We start from the raw sequence: 25,053 nt of genomic DNA on the forward strand, positions 1-25,053 counted from the left end.
GCAGTTACTAAACCGCTGAGCCATCCAAGGATCCCCAATATACAATCTTTTCAATAAATAGTGTTGAGAAGACTGGACAGCCACATGCAAAAGAATGAAACTGGACCACTATCTAATTCCAGGTACAAAAATTAACTCAAAATGGGCAAAGACTTAAACTATAAGACCTGAAAGTATTGAAAAGAAACATAGGCATAGGCAGTAAGCTCCTTGACAACCATCTTGGTGGTGATTTTTTTTTTTTTGGATGTGACACCAGAGTCAAAGGCAGCAAAAGCAGAAATAAATAAATGGGACTACATCAAACTAAAAAGTTTCTGCACAGCAAAGGAAACCATCTGCAAAATGAAAAGGTAACCTAAGAATGATAAAGGGTTAACATCCAAAATATTTAAAGAACTCATAAAAAGAGCAAAAAAAAATCTTTAAAAAAATAGAGGATCTGAGCATTTTTCTAAAGACATATACAGCTGGCTTCCAGTTACATGAAATGACGTTCTGTGTCACTAATCAGAAGTGCAAATCAAAGTCACAGTGAGATCATCTCATCCCTGTTAGAATTGCTATTGTCAAAGATAAATAATAAAGTTGGTGAGGATGTGGACAAAAGGGAGCCTTTGTTTTTATTTATTTATGATAGTCACACAGAGAGAGAGAGAGAGGCAGAGACATAGGCAGAGGGAGAAGCAGGCTCCATGCACCAGGATCCCGATGTGGGTTTCGATCCCAGGTCTCCAGGATCGCTCCCTGGGCCAAAGGCAGGCGCTAAACCGCTGTGCCACCCAGGGATCCCAAAAGGGAGCCTTTGTACACTGTTGGTGGGCATGTAAATTGGCACAGCCACTATGGAAAACAATATGGAAGTTCCTAAAAATTTAAAGTATAACTACCATATGATCTAGCCATTCCATTTTTGGGTAATTATCCAAAGAAAACGAAAACACAACTCATAAAGAAATGTGCACCAGCATGTTAATTGCAACATTATTTACAATACCCAAGATAGGGAAACAAAATCACTGGATGAATGGATAAAGGAAAAGTGGTGTGTATGTATATGTGTATATATATATATTTGTATTATATACGTATACAATGGAATATTATTTGGCCATAAAGAAGAATGAAATGAAAGAATGAAATCTTACCATTTGCAACAATATGGATGACCCTCACAGTATTAAGGGAAATAAATCAGAGAAAGACAAATACTGTATGATCTCACTTTATATGTAGAATCTTTAAAAAAAAAAAAATGGCTCATAGAAAAGATTGGTGGTTGCCAGAGGAGGTTGGAGGTTGGCAAAATGAATAAATGAAGTCTAAGGGTACAAACATCCTGTTATGAAATAAATAAGTCATGAGGATGAAATATACATTATACATATATTATATATCTATATATGTGGGTGTATATTTACAAATATACATTACCAAAGTTAATAGTACTGTATTACACCAAGAGCATGCAACTCTTGGTCTTGGGTTGAGTTCAAGCCCCACATTGGATGTAGAGATTACTTAAAAATAAAATCTTTAGGGATCCCTGGGTGGCGCAGCGGTTTGGCGCCTGCCTTTGGCCCAGGGCGCGATCCTGGAGACCCGGGATCGAATCCCACGTCGGGCTCCCGGTGCATGAAGCCTGCTTCTCCCTCTGCCTGTGTCTCTGCCTCTCTCTCTCTCTCTCTCTCTCTCTCTCTCTCTCTGTGTGACTATCATAAATAAATAAAAATTAAAAAAAAAAAGGCAATGCCCTTTCTAAAAAAAAGAAAGAAAAAAAATAAAATCTTTAAAAAACAGGAAGTTGCTAATAGAGTAAATCTTAGAAGTTCTTATCAAATGAAAAAAAAATTCTATAACTATTGTAACATATTAACTAGACATTGTGGTGGTCATTTTGCAACATATGCAAGTTTTGAATTGTTATTTTGTATACCTGAAACTAACATCATATTACAGGTCAATTATGTCTTAATTTTTAAAAAAAGAAAACACACCAGAAATCTCTGTTTAAGGAAATGAAGCAAGAAATTTTCCACATTTTTCTTTGGAGAATTTGAAGATATCTACTTGTAATTCTCTAGTAGGACCCTGCATTATTTCCTCTTCCTTCCTGTTTTGGATTTCTGCCATGTCCTCTGTGTACTTTTGAGAACCACATATTTGTGTAGACATAGTGCTTAATATTTTGTTTCTTCAGATGCCATCATTAATGAGAACTATGACTACCTGAAGGGGTTCTTGGAAGACCTGGCACCTCCAGAGCGTAGTAGCCTAATCCAGGACTGGGAAACATCTGGGCTTGTTTATTTGGACTATATTCGGATCATTGAGATGCTTCACCAGATACAGCAGGTACCTGTGTTCCTTAAACTACTACTTAGTTTTCATTTTCCCTGTCCCTTAAAGCCACAGAGACCTCAAAAGGCCTGAGCAACTACTTGAAAAACTCTTTGGCAGAAATAGAACTGTCCGTGCAGGCAGGACATTTTGATGAGTCTAATTTACTCTAGCCACTTTGACAGCTGTATCAAAACTTTAAAAAATTCTTTGTTTTGTGCTTATTACCGAGTGGTATATACGGTAGACATTCCTCAGATTTGTTTATTCATAGTCCCATCGTCTGTCCTTGTCCAGGCCTTGTTTGAGTGAAAAGCTCAGGGATGAGAGAGATAGTAAGGTCAGAGATTTGGTGAGAATGGTAATTGTTTCACATATCATTTGGCATGTTTTAAAATTACAAGTATTGGGGATCCCTGGGTGGCTCAGCGCTTTAGCACCTGCCTTTGGCCCAGGGCGTGATCCTGGAGTCCCGGGATCGAGTCCCACGTCAGGCTCCCTGCATGGAGCCTGCTTCTCCCTCTGCCTGTCTCTCCCTCTCTCTCTCTCTCTCTCTCTCTCTCATGAATAAATAAATAAAATCTTTTTTAAAAAATAAAGTAAAATAAAATTACAAGTATTACAGTTTTTAATTTTTTTTTAAGATTTTATTTATTTATTCATGAGACACAGAGAGAGGCAGAGACACAGGCAGAGGGAGAAGCAGGCTCCATGCAGGGAGCCCAATGCGGAACTCGGTCCCGGGACTCCAGGATCACACTCTGGGCCAAAGGCAGGCGCTAAACTGCTGAGCCACCTCGGGATCCCCCAGTTTTTTAAGACTTCATTAAAATGTATTGGGGTTGGGCAGCCCAGGTGGCGCAGCAGTTTAGCACCGCCTGCAGCCCAGGACGTGATCCTGGAGACCCTGGATCGCATCCCACATCAGGCTCTCGAGTCCCACTTCAGGCTCTTTGTATGATGCCTGCTTCTCCCTCTGCCTGTGTCTCTGCCTCTCTCTCTCTGTCTCTATGAATAAATAAATAAAATCTAAATGAATGAATAAATGAATGAATGAATGAATTGGGGGTCAGTCTCTGTAGTCATAAGATAGGCCTCTATTGCTTATCACAAAGACCAGCCCCTTAAACATAGAATTCAAAGGGATCCCTGGGTGGCGCAGCAGTTTGGCGCCTGCCTTTGGCCCGGGGCATGATCCTGGAGACCCAGGATCGAATCCCACGTCGGGCTCCCAGTGCATGGAGCCTACTTCTCCCTCTGCCTGTGTCTCTGCCTCTCTCTTTCTCTGTGACTATTGTAGATAAATAAAATTAAAAATTAAAAAAAAAAAAAAAACATAGAATTCAAGCCCTTTAAGCCCCCACATAGAGGCTTTTACCTTTAACCCCTGCCTTATTTCTACTAGTGTTACCCCACATTCCAATTGCCAACCTACTCTGCTCTGATCACACTAAAGTAGTCATGGTGTTTCCAACAAAGCTTGTTTTATATCAGTCTTTAGCGCACACACTCATCCTTTAAGATCTGCATTGCTGTAAGCTCAACTTCGTTCTCCTTTTCCCCTAAGAAATTTTTTTTTTAATTTCTTTTTAATTTATTTATTTATGATAGTCACACAGAGAAAGATGAGAGAGAGGCAGAGACACAGGCAGAGGGAGAAGCAGGCTCTATTCACCGGGAGCCTGATGTGGGATTCGATCCCGGGTCTCCAGGATCGCGCCCTGGGCCAAAGGCAGGCGCCAAACCGCTGCGCCACCCAGGGATCCCTCCCCTAAGAAATGTTAATTGCACTTTCCTTTTTACTGCCAAAGGATTTGGTACATTTGTCTACTGACTGTATTATAATTACTTATCCACATCTGTTTTTAGGTTATCATAAACTCCTTTTGGGGATATCTTCTTTAAGATTAAAGGCAATAGAGTGGAGAGGGTAAGAATCAAGTTCTGGAGCCAAACTGTTAGGTTCAATTCATGGTTCCCTCACTCGCTCGCATGGTTCCCTCACTTGCTCGTTATGTAACCTTAAGCAAATAGATTAACCTCTGTCTCTTCTGAAAAGGGTGGGGGGAGGGGTGGCACAGATTATTGTAGCTATCTGACAGAGTTGTCCAACAATTAAAATATACTTAAAGTGTTTTAGCAGACTACTTTACATATATTAAGTGCCTAGTTATTGTTATCTATTGTCCTTATCAAATTCCCAACTACTAGCACTATGCCTGGCATATAATGTACATAATTTATTATTTGCTATACTTTTAGGATAGATTAAGAGCATCACCCCTAAATTATTATTGAGGAAAACTGTTTTCTAGTTGAATATTAATTCAACTATTAATTCAAATATTACATTTACACAACCTAGTTATTGAGAACTTACTATGTCCCAAGCACTAGTGGATTTGGAGAATATAAAGGTAAGCAGTAGTATATGTTTGCCCTTACCAGTGATAATATTGGTGAGGAAGGTGTGTGTGTGTGTGTGTGTGTGTGTGTGTGTGTAAACCAGCAACTGCTATAGAAAGGTAAGTGTAAGGATTAAGCAAAGAGTGTTCTGTAGTAGCACATAAACGTGAGTTCTTAACCCCATCTGAGGGAGTCTAAAAGGCTTTTTAGAAGTGGCATCTAAGCTCCTAAGGACGAAAAAGGATAGTTGGGACAATGCTTCAGCAGAGGGCATAGCATTAAGTTTAGAGATCAGAGAGATCATAGGGCTTCCAGGGGGCTTTTTTTTTTTTTTTTTTTAAGATTTTAATTAATTAGACCATGAATGAGCAGAGGAAGGGGAAAGGGAGAGAAAGAATCTTCGACCAACTCCGAACCATTGCAACCCTAGAGATCATGAACTGAACCGAAATCAGGAGTTGGCCGCTCAACCAGCTAAAGCCACCCGGGTGCCCCTCCAGGGAGCTTTAAATAAAGTAGTAGTGGATTATAGGGTGGAAAGGGGAGCCATGTAGGTTTAGTAAAGCCACAAAATCTCTCACCTGGACTGTAGTACTGGACACTTAATTGGTCTCCCTGCTTCTGCACTTATTCCTTTACAATCTATTTCCACATAGTAGCCAGAGTGATCTTTCTAAAATGTAAATCATATCATCTCACTCTCTTCTCAAAAACCTTCTAGTGGCTTCTCATTTCACTTAGAATAAAGTATTCCTTAGCAAGTCTTATAAAGGTCTGCCTCAATAATTGGTTTTTGGCTGGTGAACCCCATGGATAGCTGTCTAATGTGTTTTAATGCATAAAATTTAAATTTGTGGGATTACAAAAAAAACCAATTATGTTAAAATAGTTATCAAAATACCAAGAACTTAATGGTAAGTAGTAGGTGATTTATTTAACATCCTAAAGAACAAGCCCAGCAGTGGCTCTCCTAACTATTCTTAATTTTGAAGTACTATATTTAAAAATCACTAACAACTGTAAAGTAATATGAAAATAGCTATGATTTCTGTTGATGACAAAGTCACAATTATTGCATGGCATCTAAATTAATAATTAAATGCTAATTTTTAATAAAAAGTTAATAAAAATAAAGATTTTATTCCCAGTCCAAGTTTACACTCTGAATTCTGAGGATCCCCAGTTACGATCTTCTGGCATATAAAACCTCTCCAGTTTTCTCTTCTTCTATTCTCCTCTTTAAACTCTGCATTTAAAAAAAAAATAAAAAGGGATCCCTGGGTGGCGCAGCGGTTTGGCGCCTGCCTTTGGCCCAGGGCGCGATCCTGGAGACCCGGGATCGAATCCCACATCGGGCTCCCGGTGCATGGAGCCTGCTTCTCCCTCTGCCTGTGTCTCTGCCTCTCTCTCTATCTCTCTGTGACTATCATAAATAAATAAAGATTTAAAAAAAAAAAAAAAAAAAAATGTTAAAAAAAAAATAAAAATAAAAAATAAAAAATAAACTCTGCATTTTACCCACATACGCTTTCTTTGCATTCTCGTCTTATAGTTTTAGCTGTTTTCTTTGGTTAGAAAACCTGACCCTTTTGTAGTTATTCAGGTCTCCACTAAGATACGACCTCCCTCAGGGAAACCTTTCCTCATCTGAAGTTGCCATCCAGTTTTTCTGCCACTTCATGTTTGAATGATCTCCATAGCTTGTGGTTCTTCAAGGTTTACCTCTGTCTGATAGTTTTTTCATTTTCTATGAGTTTCTTCAGAGCAAAGACTTCATCATATTTACCACCTTTATTTTATTTTTTTTTTTTATAGATATTTTTGTTTTTTTTGTTTTTTTTTTTTTTTTAATTTTTTATTTATTTATGATAGTCACAGAGAGAGAGAGAGAGGCAGAGACACAGGCGGAGGGAGAAGCAGGCTCCATGCCCTGGGAGCCTGATGTGGGATTCGATCCCGGGTCTCCAGGATCGCGCCCTGGGCCAAAGGCAGGCGCCAAACCGCTGCGCCACCCAGGGATCCCTATTTACCACCTTTAAATGTCCAGTTAAAGACTGGATTCTTGTGGATAAAAAATACTTGCAGAGGCATTAAATGGTAGATTCTACAAAGCACTCCAAAAGTAGATTCAGTAAGAGAGACACTTCATGGAAGGGCTGGGTGAGCGTTTGGAGAAGGAGGAGGTGATAGGACACTTAGCAAGTAGGGCGGTTTAATGTAAGTTTGAAGAGGGTGTGGGCAACCAAGAGACATATGTGAGGCAAACAGGAATAAGATGCTGCTGGAAAGTGTTGAGAATGTAAGTAAAGAATAAAAATAGTGTTCCTGACTGGCTCAGTCAGAAGAGTATATGACTCTTGATCTTGGGGTTGGGAGTTTGAGCCCCATGTTGGGGGTAGCGATTATTTAAATAAACTTTTTAAAAATTGAGAAAATAAAAATACAGACTTGCTTTTTAGGAAAGTCACTCTGACTACCAGATGTGATGTAATGGGGATGACACTGAAGATAGTGATCAACCTCTTAAGATACTTCAAGTAAGAAATAATGATAACCCAAGCTAAGGCAGCGGCCCTGGGAAAGGGAATGCAAGGTTGGAATATTAGGCTAAAGATTTAGGAATCATCAGCACATTGATCATAATTGGAGCCATAGGTGGGGTGCCTGGGTGGCTCACTTGATTAAGCATCCAACTCTTGGTTTCATCTCAGGTTTGGTCTCGGGATTGTGGGATCAAGCCTCGCATCAGTTTCTACATTTAGTTCAGCACACAGTCTGCTTGGTATTCTCTGCCTTTCCCTCTCTCTCTCTCTGCTGCTCCTCCTGCTTGCTCACTCTCTCTCTAATAAATTAATTTCAAATAACAATTAGAGCCATAGGAGTGGATTGCAGCACATAGGGAGAGGACATAGGGCCCCGCAGTATTTTAGAAAGAGTTGTGAACTTGGAGTTAGGATACCTAAATTAAATGCTAGTTTGGACTCTACTTCTTACTTACTATGCACTCTTAAGAACTCATACAATCTCTCTGAGCCCAGATTTTTTTTTTTTTTTAAAGAATTTATTTATTCATGAGAGACACAACAGAGAGAGGCAGAGACATAGGGAGAAGCAGGCTCCCTGCAGGACGTCTGATGTGGGACTTGATCCTAGGACCCCGGGATCATGACCCGAGCCAAAGGCAGACATTCAACCACTGAGCCACCCACATGTCCCTCTGAACCCAGATTTATCTAGATTTTAGGTGTCATGTGGTTCATTAATGCTCATCTCAAGACTTGCCCAATTCAGAGCTTTGTTACTATGTTACTTTCCTCTTGTGGATTATTGCTGAGGTTGGGTTTTGTCCACTGTGGTTAGGATAGTAGATACCATGGTGACATGACACTGCAAGCCAGCTCTGTGGGTTTTTTCTGTCGCTTCAGAGCTTCACATAGTCCATGGACAGAATTGGGGTAATGGGAAGTCTTCTTGACCTAATTGGTTTCTCTGCTTCTTTGTAGGTGGATTGCTCAGTTTATGAGCTGGAACAGTTACATGCCAAAGTGATCTCCCTGTGCAATCGCATACAGCAGATGCAGTGTTACAATGCAAAGGATCTCCTGGCCCAGTCAGGTAATCCTCCAGCCTCTCCCTGCTTCCTACCTGCTTGCTTCCAGTCTTAAGTATTATACCTATACCCCGATGCCCACCCTTACCACCCCTCATCCATGGTGCCCACTTCATTTTTTCTCTCTAGACATGGCCAAACGAGCAGCCAACCTGCTACGGGTGGTATGGAGCCTTCAGCGTGCCCCTGATACAACTTCTGACTCAACACCAGACCCTCAGCGAGTCCCTTTGGGCCTCTTGGCTCCCCACATTGGCCAGCTCCCCATGCCTGAGGACTATGCCTTGGAGGAACTACGTGGCCTCACACAGTCCTACCTGCGAGAATTGACTGTTGGGAGCCAGTGAACTCCAGGTTCCTCCCACCACACTCACATGCTCATTCACACTCACCACACTGAAATCCCCTGCATTGAGTTAATTGGCACTGTTTGCCATTCTCTTGAGTGGCTGTGGAATCCATCCTCTTTTCCTGCTGCCCCAAGCAGCATCCTCCATTTATTCAGGGCTTTTCTTAATACTTAACAAAGCATAAGGGCTTTTAGAACCCAAAAAAAAGGAGCCAAGTCTCTTTTTACTTTCCTTAAGATCATTCTTTTTTTCTCCCCCGTTTTAAAAAAATGGTCAATAAAATATCTTTGGCAAAATTCCCCCCAGAGAACCAGGGAATCCTTTTCCACCTTCAGCTGTTCTGGATCCTGTGACCCTCCATGCCAACCTGCTACCCTAGTCCTACCTCAACCCTTTTATACTAGGACAAATGTGTTAATCAAGGATTATCCTTCCTTAACAGATAAACTATCCACAGAAGAAAGGAGAATTTGTCTCTTAAGTAGATTGAGGAGTTAACACTGTTTTAGAGTCAAAAGAGGGTGGGACTAAGTTAGGAAACAGAACCGGGTCTTTCTGACTCATTTTAGGGTGGAAGTGAGTGCCTGCCACAGAGGGATGAATCTTCAAGGCTTCTTTGTTCCTGCCTTGAATGTCCCATGAACACCAAACTTTTCCTACTATCATGTGCAGGAACTCTTGGTCATAGACCCCATGTCTCTCAGAGGCTCCAGAATTCAGTTTGATCCCTGGTTTTCAGTCCTCTTGCTAGGCTTCCTGGCTGGATTTGCCTGAAGAGTTTGGATAAAACATGGCAGGTTGGGTAGCCCTCCCTGTCCTTTTTTTTTTTTCTTTTTCTTTTTCTTTTTCTTTTCTTTTTTCCCCTCCCTGTCCTTCTTATTCTAACCCAAAGCATTTCCTACCCATTGTCTACAGTCCCAGAAGTAAATCCATTACTGAGGCAGGCAAGGAGCCGGGCTTTTAAGGGCAAGTGGAGGGCCTTTGCCACACTGCTGCCAACTATGGGGAGTCCCAGGTAAAGGCCTGCGACAGCTGGTATGAGAGCTGTCACAGACAACATGGCCACCTCTGGGTCTTTATGCATGAAGATTATGTAAAGGTTTTTATTAAAAAGTATATATATATATAAATAAATGATCTAGATTATTTTCCTCTTTTTCTGAAGCTACTTTCTTAAAAAAATAAATAAAATGTTTATAGCATTCCTGCTATTGGCTTTCCCTTTGTGTTTTTTGAGCCTTCTTAACTCCAAAGATCTTTACAGTGGCCTCAGTCTAACGGGAGATGGGCCATGGGTTAAAGAAAGAACAATCAAAGGCTAAATTTATTAGGGCAAATTTAGGGATGAGATTATTAATTAACACTGACTTCTTATATTGATATAAATATATTTAAAAGCATATATTTCTGTGCTTGGCTTCCCAGTACGGGATGGGGAAGAGTCTCATTGCCCAGTGGAATAAACTTAAGATTCAAAGCCTGGCTTTTCTGCTCTGGGGGTTTTGTTTTTAAACCTTGGGTGATACTTCACTCTTTTATTTTTTATTGTTATTTAAGATTCTATATATTTATTCATGAGAAACAGAGAGAGGCAGAGACACAGACAGGAGAGGCAGGCTCCCTGTGGGGAGCCTGATGCAGGACACGATCCCAGGAATCCAGGTTCATGACTTGAGCCAGAGGCAGAAAGAAGCTCAACCACTGAGCCACCCAGGCACCCCACACTTCACTCTTTTAATTTCATTTTCCATTGTGTAAGGGGGATGATGATCTTGGATGTTGCTGCTAAATACAGCTGTTTTCCAGAAGGAGCAAATAAATCTGAGGAGTACTATTTGGATTTTTTTTTTTTCCTGTTAAACTGAAGGTGTGAGCAAATTCCAAATAGGCTTAGGTCTAAGACACTGGACCTTGGAGGAATTTGGAGATAAAGCAGAGTGGATCTGGGGCTTTAATTTAGGCCCCCAAAGATTAAGGATAACTCCCGCCATTACTAACTATGAACCTGAGTCACAGAGCATTACTGGGCTTATAGCAAAGAATTCCTGTTGTGGTTTCCTCGTGAGAAGTGTTTTGTGAAAAGTGAGTGTGCTATAGAAATGGTTAGCCTTTTTAGACGTATTAAGAATTGTGAATATGGGCAGTATTCCCTCTTGTGACAAGTATTTCATATATATTCTTTAAAGGCTCTAAGTCAGATGTTTATCGTAGCTGTGTTACATCACAGACAGATTTATAGTTCAAAGTTAATGATAAGGGGATCCCTGGGTGGCTCAGCGGTTTAGTGTCTGCGTTTGGCCCAGGGCATGATCCTGGAGTCCTGGGATCGAGTCCCACATCAGGCTCCCTGCATGGAGCCTGCTTCTCCCTCTGCCTGTGTGTGTGTGTTTGTATGTGTATGTGTTTGTGTCTCTGTCTCTCATGAATAAATAAAATCTTAGAAAAATAATTTTAAAAAGTTAATAAGATGACAAGCTCCTCTTCTACATTACAAAATTCCATTGAAATAAAATTTTAAGTTTCTCAAAAATATAAAAACAGGAATCTGTTTTCTCAAAACTCAACAGACTTGTAAAATCTACAACCTCATAGAACATCCAAAGTAAATGTATTCCTTGTCAAAGTGCTGGAATGATGCCAAAATCAAAGTCCAGAAAGGTCTGGATATTAAATTTTGAATTAGCTAAACCAAGGCCTGCAGAGTAGCTGCTTTTTTCAGATGTTTTACTCTTTGACTCAGGTGCTACTTTGTATTAACAGAAAATTACTCCAAATTTATTGTTTTTCAAAGAACCAGTCTTTGACTTATTGACCAATTTTTACCAGAGTTCTATATTGTAATGTATTGATTTCTGCTTTAAACATTCATTCCTTATGTTTTCTTGAGGGCTTTTTTTTTTTTTAACCTTTTACTGTAGAGATTTTCATCTATGCAAAAGTAAAATGATGTAATGAATCCACATTCAACATTTGTGAAATTCCTCCAATCTTACTTCATCTCTACCTCCACTGTTATTTTACCCACCCCACAATGGTATTTCTAAAGCAGATCATCATTTCATCAATACCTAAGCATTTCTAACAGGTAATTTTTGTTTTGTTCTGTTTTATTTTGTTTTTTTTTTTTAGGTTTATTTTCAAGGTTACTTTTTAAATTTTTTTTTATTATTATTTATGATAGAGAGAGAGAGAGAGAGGCAGAGACACAGGCAGAGGGAGAAGCAGGCTCCATGCACCGGGAGCGCGACGTGGGACTCGATCCCGGGTCCCCAGGATCGCGCCCTGGGCCAAAGGCAGGCACCAAACCGCTGCGCCACCCAGGAATCCCCTTGTTTTGTTTTTTTTAGAGAGGGAGCTCATGAGTCGGGGGAAGGGCAGAGCCAAAGGGAAGGAGAGAGTCTTAAGCAGGCTCCATGCCCAGTTCAGAGCCTGATGCAGGGTTCAATCAAATGATCCTGAGATCATGACCTAGTTGAGATGAAATCAAGAGTCAGATGCTTACCGACCCAGTCACCTACCTGGGTGGGTTACCGACCCAGGTGCCCCACCAACAGGTAAAACATAATCACAGCACCATTGTCACACTTAACAAAATTAACAGTAATCCCAAGATAGCAGCTAATACCCTCTGCATTTTCAAATTTCCCCAGTTGTCTCAAACTACATTTTTATGGTTGAATTGTTGGGAGATTTATTTTTGAGAGAACATGCATGAACATGGTGAGGAAGGAGAAAGGGAGAAAAAAATCTCAAGCAGACTCCCTGCTGAGCGAGGAGCCCAATGCGGGGCTCAAACTTACGACCCTGAGATCACAACCTGAGCTGAAATCAAGACTTATTCAATCAACTGAGCCATCCAGGCACCTCATGGTTGAATTGTTTGAATTAGGATCTCAACAGAGTCCACACTTTGCATTTGGTTGGTAAGTCTCAAGTGTCAGTCTATTACCAGTGCACTTCCCTACCCGCTTTTTAAAATGCCCTTTATTTGTTAAAATAATTAGGTCAAAAAAATAAATAAAAATAAAGTAACTAGGTCATTTGTCCTTTAGGATTGAGGACCAGGACCTTCTAGGTTCGGCTGGTTGTGCCTCTACATCCTTAATACTGGTCCTTCCTATATACTCCCCCTTACTTCCTATATACTGCTGGTTAGATCTAGAGGCTTGATTAGATTGTTTCCTTCTCTCAGCTGCCCCCAACTCCCTGGTAATGGATGGTGGTGTGTTACCACTTCAGAAGACACATGTTTGGGTTGTTCCACTTTTAGTGTTGTTAACGTTGATTCAGGTGTTGTCAGCCTTAGTCGCCCTTTATATAACTTCCCATCAACCTTCTGTCTGATGATAATCATGGCAAAGGGTCATTATTTCATTATTGTATATCCCTTACCTTTTTATATGTGGTAATTTGTTCTTTTCAAAAATAGAGGCTTAAATCATACTGCTATTGTGCAGTTAATTTTTTTACTTTGTTCCCTGCCCCACCCCCCCCCAGCTTCTTAAAACTCACCCACCAACTTCTGGATTTTTTTTTTTTAATATATATAACAATATAACATTTTCACCCCAAATCACAGAAAATAGATTATGAGAAACATTTTACCTTTTTTTTTTCTTTCAGGTAAACACCAATTTACACATTAGTCTTTAGTCAAAGATTATACTATGTAAATGAGACAGGGAAACCAAAGAGGAGAGAAAGAGCTGGTGGTGGTTTTTTTTTTTTTTTCCTTTGCTGCTTTTCTGGTTTCTAGTCTTGCTAGGACCCCACTTTACCCATGCCTTGTAATGCAAATAGACTGTGTCCTCCTTGTGAGGGACAAAGAGTTCATGATTCTCTAGAATAAATAACATCTAAGGAAGGACCAGGTGAAGATGACCTGAAAAAGCTATCATATATGCATTCCAGACCTTTGGAGCTAAACATCTCAGAGCCAAGAACCCCTGGCTCCAAGGAATAACACCTGGGCCTTCATCTTCTAATTCCTGGATGCCTGAGAGGACACATAAACTAGACCACCATCCTCAATAAAACCACAAGTCCCTGAACAGAGATATGTTCTTTTCCTTTTTAAGTCTCCCGGATACTCTCTCTCTCTCCATATATATATATCTTTGGTAAATTACTTTCACCTCCTGCTGGTTCACACTTGATTTTCATCCTGTGTGAAGCCAAGGACTCTCTTGGCTGGTCCTGAGGGACATCCCCACCACCCTATCCTCCCCAGCCTGCTGGAATCAGAAAGAAGTTGGGTTTTTTTGTTTTTGTTTTTTTTTCTAAGATTTTATTTATTTGAGAGGGGGAGGGGCAGAAGGAGAAGCAGGCTCTCACCAGGGAGGTCAATGTGGGGCTTGATCCCAGGACCCTGGGATAATGATCATTAGCAGAAGGCAGATGTTTAACCAACTGAGTCACCCAGGTGCCCCAAGAATTTGAATCGTGTGCCATATTAGATGAATCCCAAGTGTGTTTTGTAAATTGAAGCTTCTTTAACTCTTTGGTCTATTCTATATGTGCACTCCATCCTTGCTGTTTTGAAGCACTTTTTTTTTTTTTTTAAGTAAACCTCTGCCCCTAACATGAGACTCAAACTTAGGACTCTGAGATCAAGAGTTGCATGCTTGAGGGATGCCTGGGTGGCTCAGCAGTTTAGTGCCTGCCTTCAGCCCAAGGTGTGATCCTGGAGTCCAAAGGATCAAGTCCCACATCGGACTCCCTGCATGAAGCCTGCCTCTCCCTATGCCTATGTCTCTGCCTCTCTCTTTGTGTCTTTCATGAATAAATAAATAAAATCTTAAAAAAAAAAAAAAAAAAAGAGTTGCATGCTTGGGACACCTGGGTGGCTCAGCAGTTAAACATGTGCCTTCAGCTCAAGGTGTGATCCCGGAGTCCTGAGATCGAGTCCCACATCAGGCTCCCTGCCTAGAGCCTGCTTCTCCCTTTATAGGATATTGTGAGAATTATGAATTAATATATCTTACAGTTCTTTGAGCAATACACAAAATAGTCAAATTACTATTATTTAATATGTCCAATATCTGTGATCTTTCTTGTTTCTGTGATTGTTTTCTTGTTTCAGCTAATTCTCACTCATGATATGGAGTATGATATTTTTGGTAACAGCTTTATTGAGATCTAATTCACATTACCATACAATTACCTAAAGATTTTATTTTAAGTAATTTCTACACCCAGTGTGAAGCTCAAATTTACAAACCCAAGATCAAGAGTCTTATGCTCTACCTACAGAGCCATCCAGGCACCCCTACCTATAATTACCCATTTAATGTATACAAGTACCCTTATACCAAAGCTAAACGAAGACACTACAAGAAAACTACAGACAAATATCTTTTATGAACATTGATGCATAAATCCTCAACAGAATACCAGCAAATTGAATTCAGCAACTCAGAAGGGTTACACACCAGGACCAAGTGGAATTTATTTCTGAAATGCAAGGATGGTTCAACATATGAAAATAATGTAATACACCACATTAACAGAATGGGGAGAAAAGCTTATGACCATTTCACTTGATACAGAAAAAACATTTGACAGAATTCAATACTCTTTCATGATAAAGACACTCAACAAACTAGTAATAGGAAGCTACCTCAACATAATAAAAGCCATATATGGGGGTGCTTGGGTAGCTCAGTCCATTAGGTGCCCAACTCTTGGTTTCAGCTCAGGTCATGATCCCAGGGTCCTGGGATTAAGTCCTGTCTTGAGCTCTGCATTCAGTAGGAATCTGCTTGAGAATTCTCTCTAAAGTAAATCTTGGGATGCCTGGGTGGCTGAGTGTTTAAGCACCTGCTTTCGGCTCAGAGCATGATCCTGGAATCCCAGGATCGAGTCCCACATTGGGCTCCCTACATGGAGCCTGCTTCTCCCTCTGCCTGTGTCTCTGCCTCTCTCTCTCTGTGTCTCATAAATAAGTAAAATCTTAAAAAAAAAAAAAAAAAGCATATCGTTAAAAATAAATAAAGGCCATATCTGAAAAACCCACAATAAACATCGTACTCCATGGTGAAAGAGTGAAAGCTTTTCCTCTAAGATCAAGTAAGAAAGCAAGGACATCTGCTTTCACCACTTCTTTTCAACATTATGCTGTAAGTTCTAGCCAGACCAATTAGGGAAGAAAGACAAAAGACCTCCAAATTGGAAAGGAAGAAGTAAAATATGTAGATGATACAATTTTATATGTAGAAAACCCTAAATATTACTAAACCAATGACAGCAACAATGACACAGTTCAGCAACACTGTTAGAACTAACAGATGAATTCAAAGTAGCAGTATAAAGTCAACATGCAAAAATCAATTGCATTCTATACACTAACAATGAACAATCCAAAAGAAAATTACAGAAACAATTCCATTTTTAATACCATCAAAAAGAATAAAATAATTAGGAATAAACATAACCAAGGAGACAAAAGACATATACACTGAAAACTAAAAACACTGCTTAAAGAAATTAAGACATAAATGGAAAGATACCCACACTCCCTCTCAAAATCTCAGTGGTTTTTTTGTTTTTGTTTTTTGCAGAAATAGAAAAATCCACCCTAAAATTCATATGGAATCTCAAGGGAATCTGAATAACCAAATACAATCTTGAAAAAGAACAAAGTTGGAGGACTCATATTTCCTAATTTCAAAACTCACTACAAAGCTATTGTAATCAAAACAGTGTGGTACGGCACAAAGATAAATAGGCTAGGGAGCCCAGGAATAATCTCTCACATATGGTCATATTCTCTCACATATTCTCACAGGAATAATCTCTCACATATGGTCAAATGATTTTTGACAAGGCTGCCAACACTATTCCCTGGGAGAAAGGACAATCTTAACAAATGGTTCTGGGAGGGGTGACTGGGTGGCTGGGTTAAGCGCCTGCCTTTGGCTCAGGTCATGACCCCTTCTCCCCCTGTGCATTCTCTGATTCTTCCTCAAATAAATAAAATCTTTATTTAAAAATAATGGTGCTGGGAAAACTGGATATACACATACAAAGAAATTAAGTTGGATCTTTATCTAAACACCATATATGGGGCACCTGGGTGGCTCAGTGGTTGAATGTCTGCCTTTGAGGAGGGTTGTGATCCCAGTGTCCTGGGATCAAGTCTCATGTCAGGCTCCCCACAGGGAGTCTGCTTCTCCCTCTGCCTATGTTTCTGCCTCTCTCTGTGTCTCTCATGAATAAATAAATCTTAAATAAAAAATAAACACCATACACAATTAACTACAGATGGGTCAAAGACTTAAATGTAAGAACCAAAACTAAATCTCTTAGAAGATAAGGCAAAAGCTTCACAGCATTGGATTTGGCAATGATTTACTGGATCTGACTTTAAAGTGCAGACAAAAAGAATATATAGACAAAATGGGATTCATAAAATATTTAAAATTTTGTTCACCAAAAGGATACATCAACTGAGTAAAAAAGCAACCCCGAAAATGGGACAAAATATTTGCAAATTATATACCTCAAAAGGAATTAATATCCAGAATATAAAGAGAACTCCTAAAATGCAACACAACCCAATTAAAAAAAAAAATAGACAAAGGACTAGAATAGACATTTCTCCAAAGAAGATATACAAATGGCCAATAAACATATGAAACAATACTCAACTACTAATTATTAGGGAAATGCAAATCAAAACTACAGTGAGATACCACCTTACACCCATTAAGGTAGCTAGTATTAAAAACAACAACAAAACCACTGTTGGTGAGGATGTAGAGAAGCGGGAACTTTTGTATCCTGTTGGTGGGAATGTATTATAGCCACTGTAGAAAGTAGTATGACGATTCCTCAAAAAATAAAAAATAGAATCACCATATGACCTAGCAATTTCATTTCTGGGTATATAATCCAAAAGGACCAAAAGCTGAGTCTTATTATTATTTTTTTTTTTATGATAGTCGCACAGAGAGAGAGAGAGAGGCAGAGACAGGCAGAGGGAGAAGCAGGCTCTATGCACTGGAAGCCCGACGTGGGATTCGATCCCGGGTCTCCAGAATCGTGCCCTGGGCCCAAGGCAGGCGCCAAACCGCTGCGCCACCCAGGGATCCCTGAAAGCTGAGTCTTGAGGAAATATTTCTACTTCCATACACAGCAGTATTATTCACACTAGCTAAAATGTGGACGCAACCAAAGTATTCCTCTAGGAATGAATGGATAAGCAAAATGTAGTATATCCATACAATAAAATATATACAGGCTTAAAGACATTCCAACATATGTAACAAAATGGATGAATTTTGAGGATATTCTGTGAAGTGAAATCAGCTGATTTCAAAACGACAAATGCGTGATTTAGGGGTGCCTAAGTGGCTCAGTTGGTTAAGTATCTGCCTTGGGCTCAGGTCATCATCCCAGGGTCCTGGTATCCAACCCCACTTTGGGCTCCCCGCTCAGTGGGGAATCTGCTTGCCTCTCTGCCTCTGACCCTCCCCCGCACTTTTGCTCTCTCTCACTCATGCTCTCTTTAAATAAAATCTTAAAAAAAAAGAAAAAAGACATGTGATTGCTCATACATGAGTAAGTCAAAATCATGGAGATAGAAAGTGGAATGGTGGTTGCTGGGGGCCGGGGACTTGTGAATCTAAGTGTGTGTTCCTGAAGGTAGAATGGTCTAACTAATCCACTGGGATTATGGTATATCTACTTTGGTTGACTGCTGTGCATCAAGCAATATGCGAGGTACTTGCCTTGTCTCATTCAATCCTCATAACTTCTGAAGTGAGGACTGTTAATCCCATTATCCCGTATGAAAACATAAACCCAGAGAGTCTCGGTATCTTGCCCAGATTAGACTGCTCATACGACAGAGCTGAGAGTGACTGTAAAGCCTATATTTTCCCTGCTACCCAATGTCAGTGTTTAGGCTTGGGGAGAACACAGGCTCAGATGGGGATGGCTGTAGGCAGTTGGAGGTAAGGATTGTGAGCTCCATTTCCTGCTTTGTGGGACCACCCAGAGCAGCCTGAGGCTCAGCCCCCTTCCCACCAGGGAGAGCGTGTTTGGCACCAAGTGCCTAGCCTGAACAGATGTGCTCCATCTCTCACTTGAGGCAGAGCTGACTGTCTAAAGGGAGCATCAGGGTGGGGGGGGGGGGGATAGGTTAACTGGGTGATGGGCAATTCAGAAGGGCATGTGATGTAATGAGCACTGGGTGTTGTTATTTGCAACTGATTAATCACTGAATTCTATCTCTGAAACTAATAATACACTGTATGTTAATCAAGTGAATTTAAATACAATTTAAAAAAAGAGCCTCAAGAATTCAACAATGGTGGCAGAGGTAGAATGTGAGGTCCCCATACACAGGTCTGGCCCCTCACACCCTTAAGCCCAGTCTTTTGCAGCTCCTGACCCCAGTACCTCTGTGTCTTCCAACACCCCAGCCTGGGCTTGAGCTGAGTCTGGGTGCTGTGTTACAATTTGAATAATTCAGGTCCCAGTGACCTGAGGTGTCAATTTCAGTTGCTCTGTTCCCATGGGCACAAGTGTCCCAACCCTGTAATTAAGCTAAGGAAAAGGGCAGGTGAGAGGGGCCTGCAGCCCGGAGCCCTCTGAGTCCCTGCCCCTGTTGTGCTGAGAATGTGCCAGGCTCATCCGGAGTCCAGGTATGGGGAATAGAGAAAGGAAGTTAGAGGGCTAAAGTAGAAGGAGGAAGGAGAAGGAGAAAGGAAGAGAGTGTTGGAGGAAGACCAAAGTCAAAAAGGCAGAAAGCAAAAAAAAGAGTTCCAGAGGAAAAGACACAAGGAAATGGAGACAGGCTGAGTTGAGACAAGGTAAAGGGGGCGGGGGGCAGAGACAAGCACAGGGAAGAGGCCTGAAGAGGCAAGGGCCAACCAGTGGAGGAGAAAGAGCAGATGCCCCAATGCAAGCTCTAAAATCCAAGGGCAGGTACAAACAGGAGGGTCAGAGAACTGGAAGGGCCGCCGGACTCCCCGGCAGAGACCTCAGACTTCCTTCTGACTTCCAGGTATCGTCCTTGCCAGCAGGGCCTGATGCTGCCCTCCGTCTGACCAGGAGGCTCACCCCCAGAGACCCGCCCTACCTCTTGCTGTGGCAGAGCCATGGGGCCCAGGAGCCACCGCCTCAGCCTCGGCTTCTCTGTCTCCAGCCTGGGCCTTCTGTTTCTGTTCTCACCACTTCCAGGTGTGAAGTGCAGCAAACCAGCCCTGCCTCTATGGGCACTGCTGCTGTTCCCTTCCTCCCCAGATCTCTCTCCACATCCCATTTCTCTTCACTACTGTGCTGGGAATAAGCGCTCTATCTGGGTGGCAGGGAGGACGGAGGTGCTGAAGAGGATGACAGGAGACCTGCCTGGCTGGGGTGGGAGCAGTGATGGAAAAGCCAGGGGCGGGGTGGGGAGCAGATCACGAAGGACATTGAATGCCAGGCAGAGTTTGGACTTTATCCAGCAGGCAATGGGGGGCCATTGAATAGTGTTAAGCAGCTACTGGCCTGGTCAGACTTGAGTGTCTCAGAAAAAAAAAAAAAAAAAAGAGTGTCCCTCATCTCAGAAACGTGGAGAATGGTTAGAGAGACCGAACTGGCAGCAGGAGCCGTGGGGAGGCTGCTGCTGGGATCCACTCAAGCTTTAGGGGCGACTAAATGTTCAAAAGATGCCCAGCAGCATGGCTGGCAGGACTTGGGCACTGGCTGGATTGCAGGGGGAGGCAGCAGATAGGAAGGATAATCCACAGATTTCTGGCTGAGGTCTCCCGGAGTGGGTGCTGTTTGCTGAGATGGGGAACACAGAACAAGGAACAGGTTTCAGAACAGGAGGGGAGGAAATGAGTTCATATTTTGGACCTACAGAGTAGGACATTCAGGAGTGAACTGTATTTATGGGTCTCGAGCTCAGAAGAAAAATCTGGGCTGAAAAAAAAAAAGCCCAACACCCAGGATTCTGGGGAACAGTACTTGAGTCAGGGGCTGAAAGTGTGGTCACAAAAGCCTAGGGAAAGCAGTGTTTTCAGGAGGGAATGGCCTATAGCATCAGAAGCAGGTGACGGGATGCCAGCCTTGTGGGAGTGGAGGGTGTGAGGAGATGCCCCTGGACAAGGGCCTCAGATGGACAACGCTTCTTCCTGGTCCTTCAGGGTGCTTGGGAGCCGAGGGCAGGCTGGCTCACAAGCTGTTCCGTGACCTCTTCGCCAACTACACAAGTGCTCTGAGACCTGTGGCGGACACAGACCAGGCTCTGAACGTGACCCTGGAGGTGACATTGTCCCAGATCATCGACATGGTGTGTGGTGGTGGTAGTACAAGTGTGGACCATGCCTGCGGCAGTGTCATGGAATGGGGTTGGGGGGCAGTGAGAGACTGGGATTATTCTCCAAACAATTATTTTCTGTGAATGTTAATATTACCAACACTAATAAGAGCTACTAACTGTTGGATACTAACTGCTGGGCAGGTGCCCACAGTGTGCCCAACACTTTGCACACTTGCATTGCTGCCTAGCAGGGATTATAGCCCATGTAACTACTAAGGAAACGGAAGCCTAAAGAAGAAAAGAAACTGCCAAGGCCACATAGCAAGGTCAGGCCTGGGTAGGAACTGGACTGTGAGCCAGCTGGGTTTATGGCTGCTGTCCAGAGCTCTGTGGGTGAGTGCGTACACACAGGGAAGGGTGTGCATATACGTGCCCACATCTGTGCCCACTCCCTGCCTCCCACTAGGATGAGCGGAACCAGGTGCTGACCCTGTACCTGTGGATCCGACAGGAGTGGACAGATGCCTACCTACGATGGGACCCTGATGCCTATGGTGGCCTGGATGCTATCCGCATCCCCAGCAGTCTCGTGTGGCGACCAGACATCGTACTCTATAACAAGTACTGCCTGCCTGGGCCCCTCCCCTCTCCTACCCCGCCCTACAGTTGCCCTTGGCTCTAGGTATGCAGTGATTCCCCAACTCCCCCACCTAACCTGGTTGCTATGCTGCCCTGGAAGCTTTCCCCCCAGGACCCTTGTAAGCTGCCGGCAGTTCAGAGCCGCCTCACTGACACCCCCACTTTAGTCTGTCCCCAGCCAACCCAGGCTGAGTGTCTCCTGGGGACGCGCTGTGGTCCGGGGCCAGTTCTGTATCTAGTACAGAAAGGGTCCTGGGGCACAAGTGCCTTTAGATGGCATGTTCCAGCCTTCGGGCCGCTCCAAGTCTCCCAGGTCTCCCTGAGGACCTGCCTAGGGACTTCCTCCAAGGCCTGACCCTCTGGAGCATTCCTTTATGCCTCCGAAACCAGTGGTGTGGTTCCCAGACAACGTATGGCTCTGCACATTTCCCCGGTGGGGGGCGGGGGGCTCGAGGAGATGCACGGCTGACACTGCACCCCCGACGGGGTGGGGGGGGCCGACCGGGACAGGCGTGTTCTCCCACTGCCCTGGCCTGGATGTGGGTCCGCTCTGGGCCCAGCAGGGGGCGCCCCTTCGGAGCGTCGGAGGGCCCCCAGGGCTGTCTGCCACCCCCCGACCTCGGCGCGGTGGGAGCGGCCCCGCAGGGAGCCCCCGGCCCCGGCCCCGCCCCGGCCCCGCCCCCGCCCCGCAGCCCCGCCCCCTCTGCCCGCAGGGCCGACGCCCAGCCGCCCGCCTCCGCCAGCACCAACGTGGTTCTGCGGCACGACGGCGCCGTGCGCTGGGACGCGCCGGCCATCACGCGCAGCTCGTGCCGCGTGGACGTGTCCGCCTTCCCGTTCGACGCGCAGCGCTGCGGCCTGACGTTCGGCTCCTGGACGCACGGGGGGCACCAGCTGGACGTGCGGCCGCGCGGCGCCGCCGCCGGCCTGGCGGACTTCGTGGAGAACGTGGAGTGGCGCGTGCTGGGCATGCCGGCGCGGCGGCGCGTGCTCACCTACGGCTGCTGCTCCGAGCCCTACCCCGACGTGACCTTCACGCTGCTGCTGCGCCGCCGCGCCGCCGCCTACGTGTGCAACCTGCTGCTGCCCTGCGTGCTCATCTCGCTGCTCGCGCCGCTCGCCTTCCACCTGCCCGCAGACTCGGGCGAGAAGGTGTCGCTGGGCGTCACGGTGCTGCTGGCGCTCACCGTCTTCCAGCTGCTGCTGGCAGAGAGCATGCCGCCGGCGGAGAGCGTGCCGCTCATCGGTGAGCCGAGCCGGCGCGGCGCGGCCCCCCCGCCCCCCCCCGCCCCCCCCCCCTGCGGCCGCGGACGCCCGTGGGGGTCTCCACCGGGGCGGGGGGGGCGGGGCGGCGAGCGGGACAGGCGCCCACCCCCAGCAGAGCAGCCCAAGCCCGCGCAGGAAGGGGAGGGGAGGGGAGGGGAGGGCAGGAGGGGAAGGCCCCTTCCAGGAAGGACACCCCACCCCACCGTCCGGCCCGCAGGCAGAATGCGCTGGGTTCTGGCCGTGTGCCAGGCACTCTCCTAAACACTTGATTTTTTTTTTTTTTTTTTGGTACTAATTCAATGAGGCATCACCACCAACCTGTGAGATAGGTTCTGTTATCCCAGTTGTGCCAGAAGGATCGCTGACTTGCCCCAGGTGGTGCTCGTGCTATTTGAGACCGTGACTTTCACGGATTGGGGGTGAGGGTGCAGCGTCCAGCCAGCAGTGGGGAGAACAACTAGGGAGCAGGCAGCTTCTGAGAACCCACTCGCAAGAACTAGGAGCGAGGAGACCTTAGCCCTTACCTGCCGCCTCCTCCACTGGGACTGGGACAGGGAGGGCCTTGAGAGCCTCCTGGTGGGGGAGCTGGTGCCTCCCTGTGTTGAGGCGGGGGGCGAGCTCAGTTCTCGCTCTGGGCCCCAGCTCACTCTCTCTTGCAGGGAAGTACTACATGGCCACCATGACCATGGTCACATTCTCCACCGCACTCACCATCCTTATCATGAACCTGCATTACTGTGGTCCCAGTGCCCGACCAGTGCCAGCCTGGGCCCGGACCCTCCTGCTTGGACGCCTGGCACGGGGCTTGTGCGTGCGGGAACGAGGGGAGCCCTGTGGGCAGGCTAGACCACCGGAATCACCCCCCAGTCCCCGACCTCCTGACGGAGGGGCTCGCCCTCCAGCAGTTCCTTGCCGTGAGCCCCGGTGTCTGTGCCGTCAGGAAGCCCTGCTGCACCACGTAGCTACCATTGCTAACGCCTTCCACAGCCACCGGGCTGCGCAGCGTCGCCATGAGGACTGGAAGCGGCTGGCCCGTGTGATGGATCGCTTCTTCCTGGGCATCTTCTTCTCCATGGCCCTGGTCATGAGCCTCCTGGTGCTAGTGCAGGCCCTGTGAATCCCCGGGGTCTGGTGCAGCCACGGCACCTCCAGAGAGGGATGGAGAAGCCCAGTGGTTGTTGGCTCTCTGACGGGCCACCCCGTCTCTCCCCTAATTCCTCCAGAAGAGGAACTCTAAGAAGGGTCATGATCAGAACGCAGTCCTGGAGGGACAGAATTGAATTTCGATGCTGCGTGTTAGAGCTTTTGGTGGCGAGAATGCAGGTTATATGAGAAACAGAACTACCATGTTTCCTTGTCTTCTCTTCCTTCCTCGGCAGCTCTTGTGTTAGGGACTTGAGCTTGCCCAACATCCCTCCCTAGGGACTCAGGGAAGGAGATCCAGGATTCATTCTCTAGTTTCCAGAGCAGGAGGCCACACAGGATTTGGCCCCAAAGCCCCAACTCATAATAAAGAAAGTGTGTGCCTAGCACCTCTTTGATGTCCTGTTTTACCCTTGGGGTCTGTGGTAGTGGGAGTTGGGGATCCAGCTCCCTTCCTCTCTAGAGATAGGAACCTTAGGATGCATAGAACAGGGCAGGGATTATGTCTTTGCTGACAAGAAATCAGCTGAGACCCTGGCTGAGGACCTGATGCTCTCTTTGCTGTCAGTCGTGCTCTCTACCCTGTGGAGCTGGAGCCAGTCCACGTTATTCCCACACACTGACATTCAGAGAGCTTCAAAGTGTCCTCAGTGGGGGCGTGCAGAGATGAGCTGTTCACAGAGTATTTGTTCCTTTCTGACTTTCACATGTTTTCTGGCGCTGCCTCTGTGCTTTAGACCCATTCCCTGCCCTCAAGATCTCACAGTCTGACATGGAAGACTGACATGGGCACCTGGTGTAGAGAACCCCCCCTCCCCGAGACCTATGGGAGCAAAGAGGCAGGGCCCCTTGCCCAGCCAGGAGAGAGAGGTCAGAGCAGGCTTCCTAGAAGACTGAACAGCAACTTTCCAGGGGCACGTGTGAGGCATTTGAGTAAAACCAGCAAATACCATGGCCAAGGGCTTTCCTCCCCAGGCCCTCCCCAAACTAGTTTAATCTTCAGTCTCCAAGTGAGTTGTCGCCTGCCCTAGAGACCCCTGCCTCTA

The 25,053-nt window shown here is 44.9% G+C and overlaps 2 protein-coding genes across 6 annotated transcripts in view; both read left to right on the top strand.

The window, feature by feature from the left end:
* The window catches only part of NUP98 (nucleoporin 98 and 96 precursor), a 121,952-nt gene extending 111,813 nt beyond the window's left edge, over positions 1 to 10,139 (top strand). For 2 of the 3 annotated variants that reach the window (XM_041730007.1, XM_041730009.1), the window contains exons 31-33: positions 2,201 to 2,355; positions 8,250 to 8,361; positions 8,486 to 10,139. In XM_041730007.1, the coding sequence (XP_041585941.1) occupies positions 2,201 to 2,355; positions 8,250 to 8,361; positions 8,486 to 8,703 (485 nt within the window). In that variant the 3' untranslated portion in view covers positions 8,704 to 10,139. The remainder of the gene's footprint in view (positions 1 to 2,200; positions 2,356 to 8,249; positions 8,362 to 8,485) is intronic. The other variant, XM_041730008.1, reaches the window with a different exon arrangement.
* Positions 8,250 to 24,946, top strand: CHRNA10 (cholinergic receptor nicotinic alpha 10 subunit). 3 transcript variants are annotated; one of them, XM_041730012.1, is made up of 6 exons: positions 8,250 to 8,361; positions 19,718 to 19,893; positions 20,844 to 20,989; positions 21,426 to 21,580; positions 22,312 to 22,844; positions 23,524 to 24,946. In XM_041730012.1, the coding sequence occupies exons 2-6, from the start codon at positions 19,812 to 19,814 to the stop codon at positions 23,979 to 23,981; spliced, it is 1,374 nt and encodes a 457-aa protein (XP_041585946.1). In that variant the 5' UTR covers positions 8,250 to 8,361; positions 19,718 to 19,811; the 3' UTR covers positions 23,982 to 24,946. The 3 variants fall into 3 exon arrangements, with proteins under 3 accessions (XP_041585946.1, XP_041585945.1, XP_041585944.1); XM_041730011.1 differs by lacking the exon at positions 8,250 to 8,361 and adding an exon at positions 18,899 to 19,355; XM_041730010.1 differs by lacking the exons at positions 8,250 to 8,361; positions 19,718 to 19,893 and adding an exon at positions 21,211 to 21,285 and having other exon boundaries at positions 20,867 to 20,989; positions 21,426 to 22,844.
* Positions 24,947 to 25,053: the final 107 nt, after the last annotated feature.

Source organism: Vulpes lagopus, chromosome 15 (genome assembly GCF_018345385.1).
Source record: "Vulpes lagopus strain Blue_001 chromosome 15, ASM1834538v1, whole genome shotgun sequence".
NCBI lineage: Eukaryota > Metazoa > Chordata > Mammalia > Carnivora > Canidae > Vulpes > Vulpes lagopus.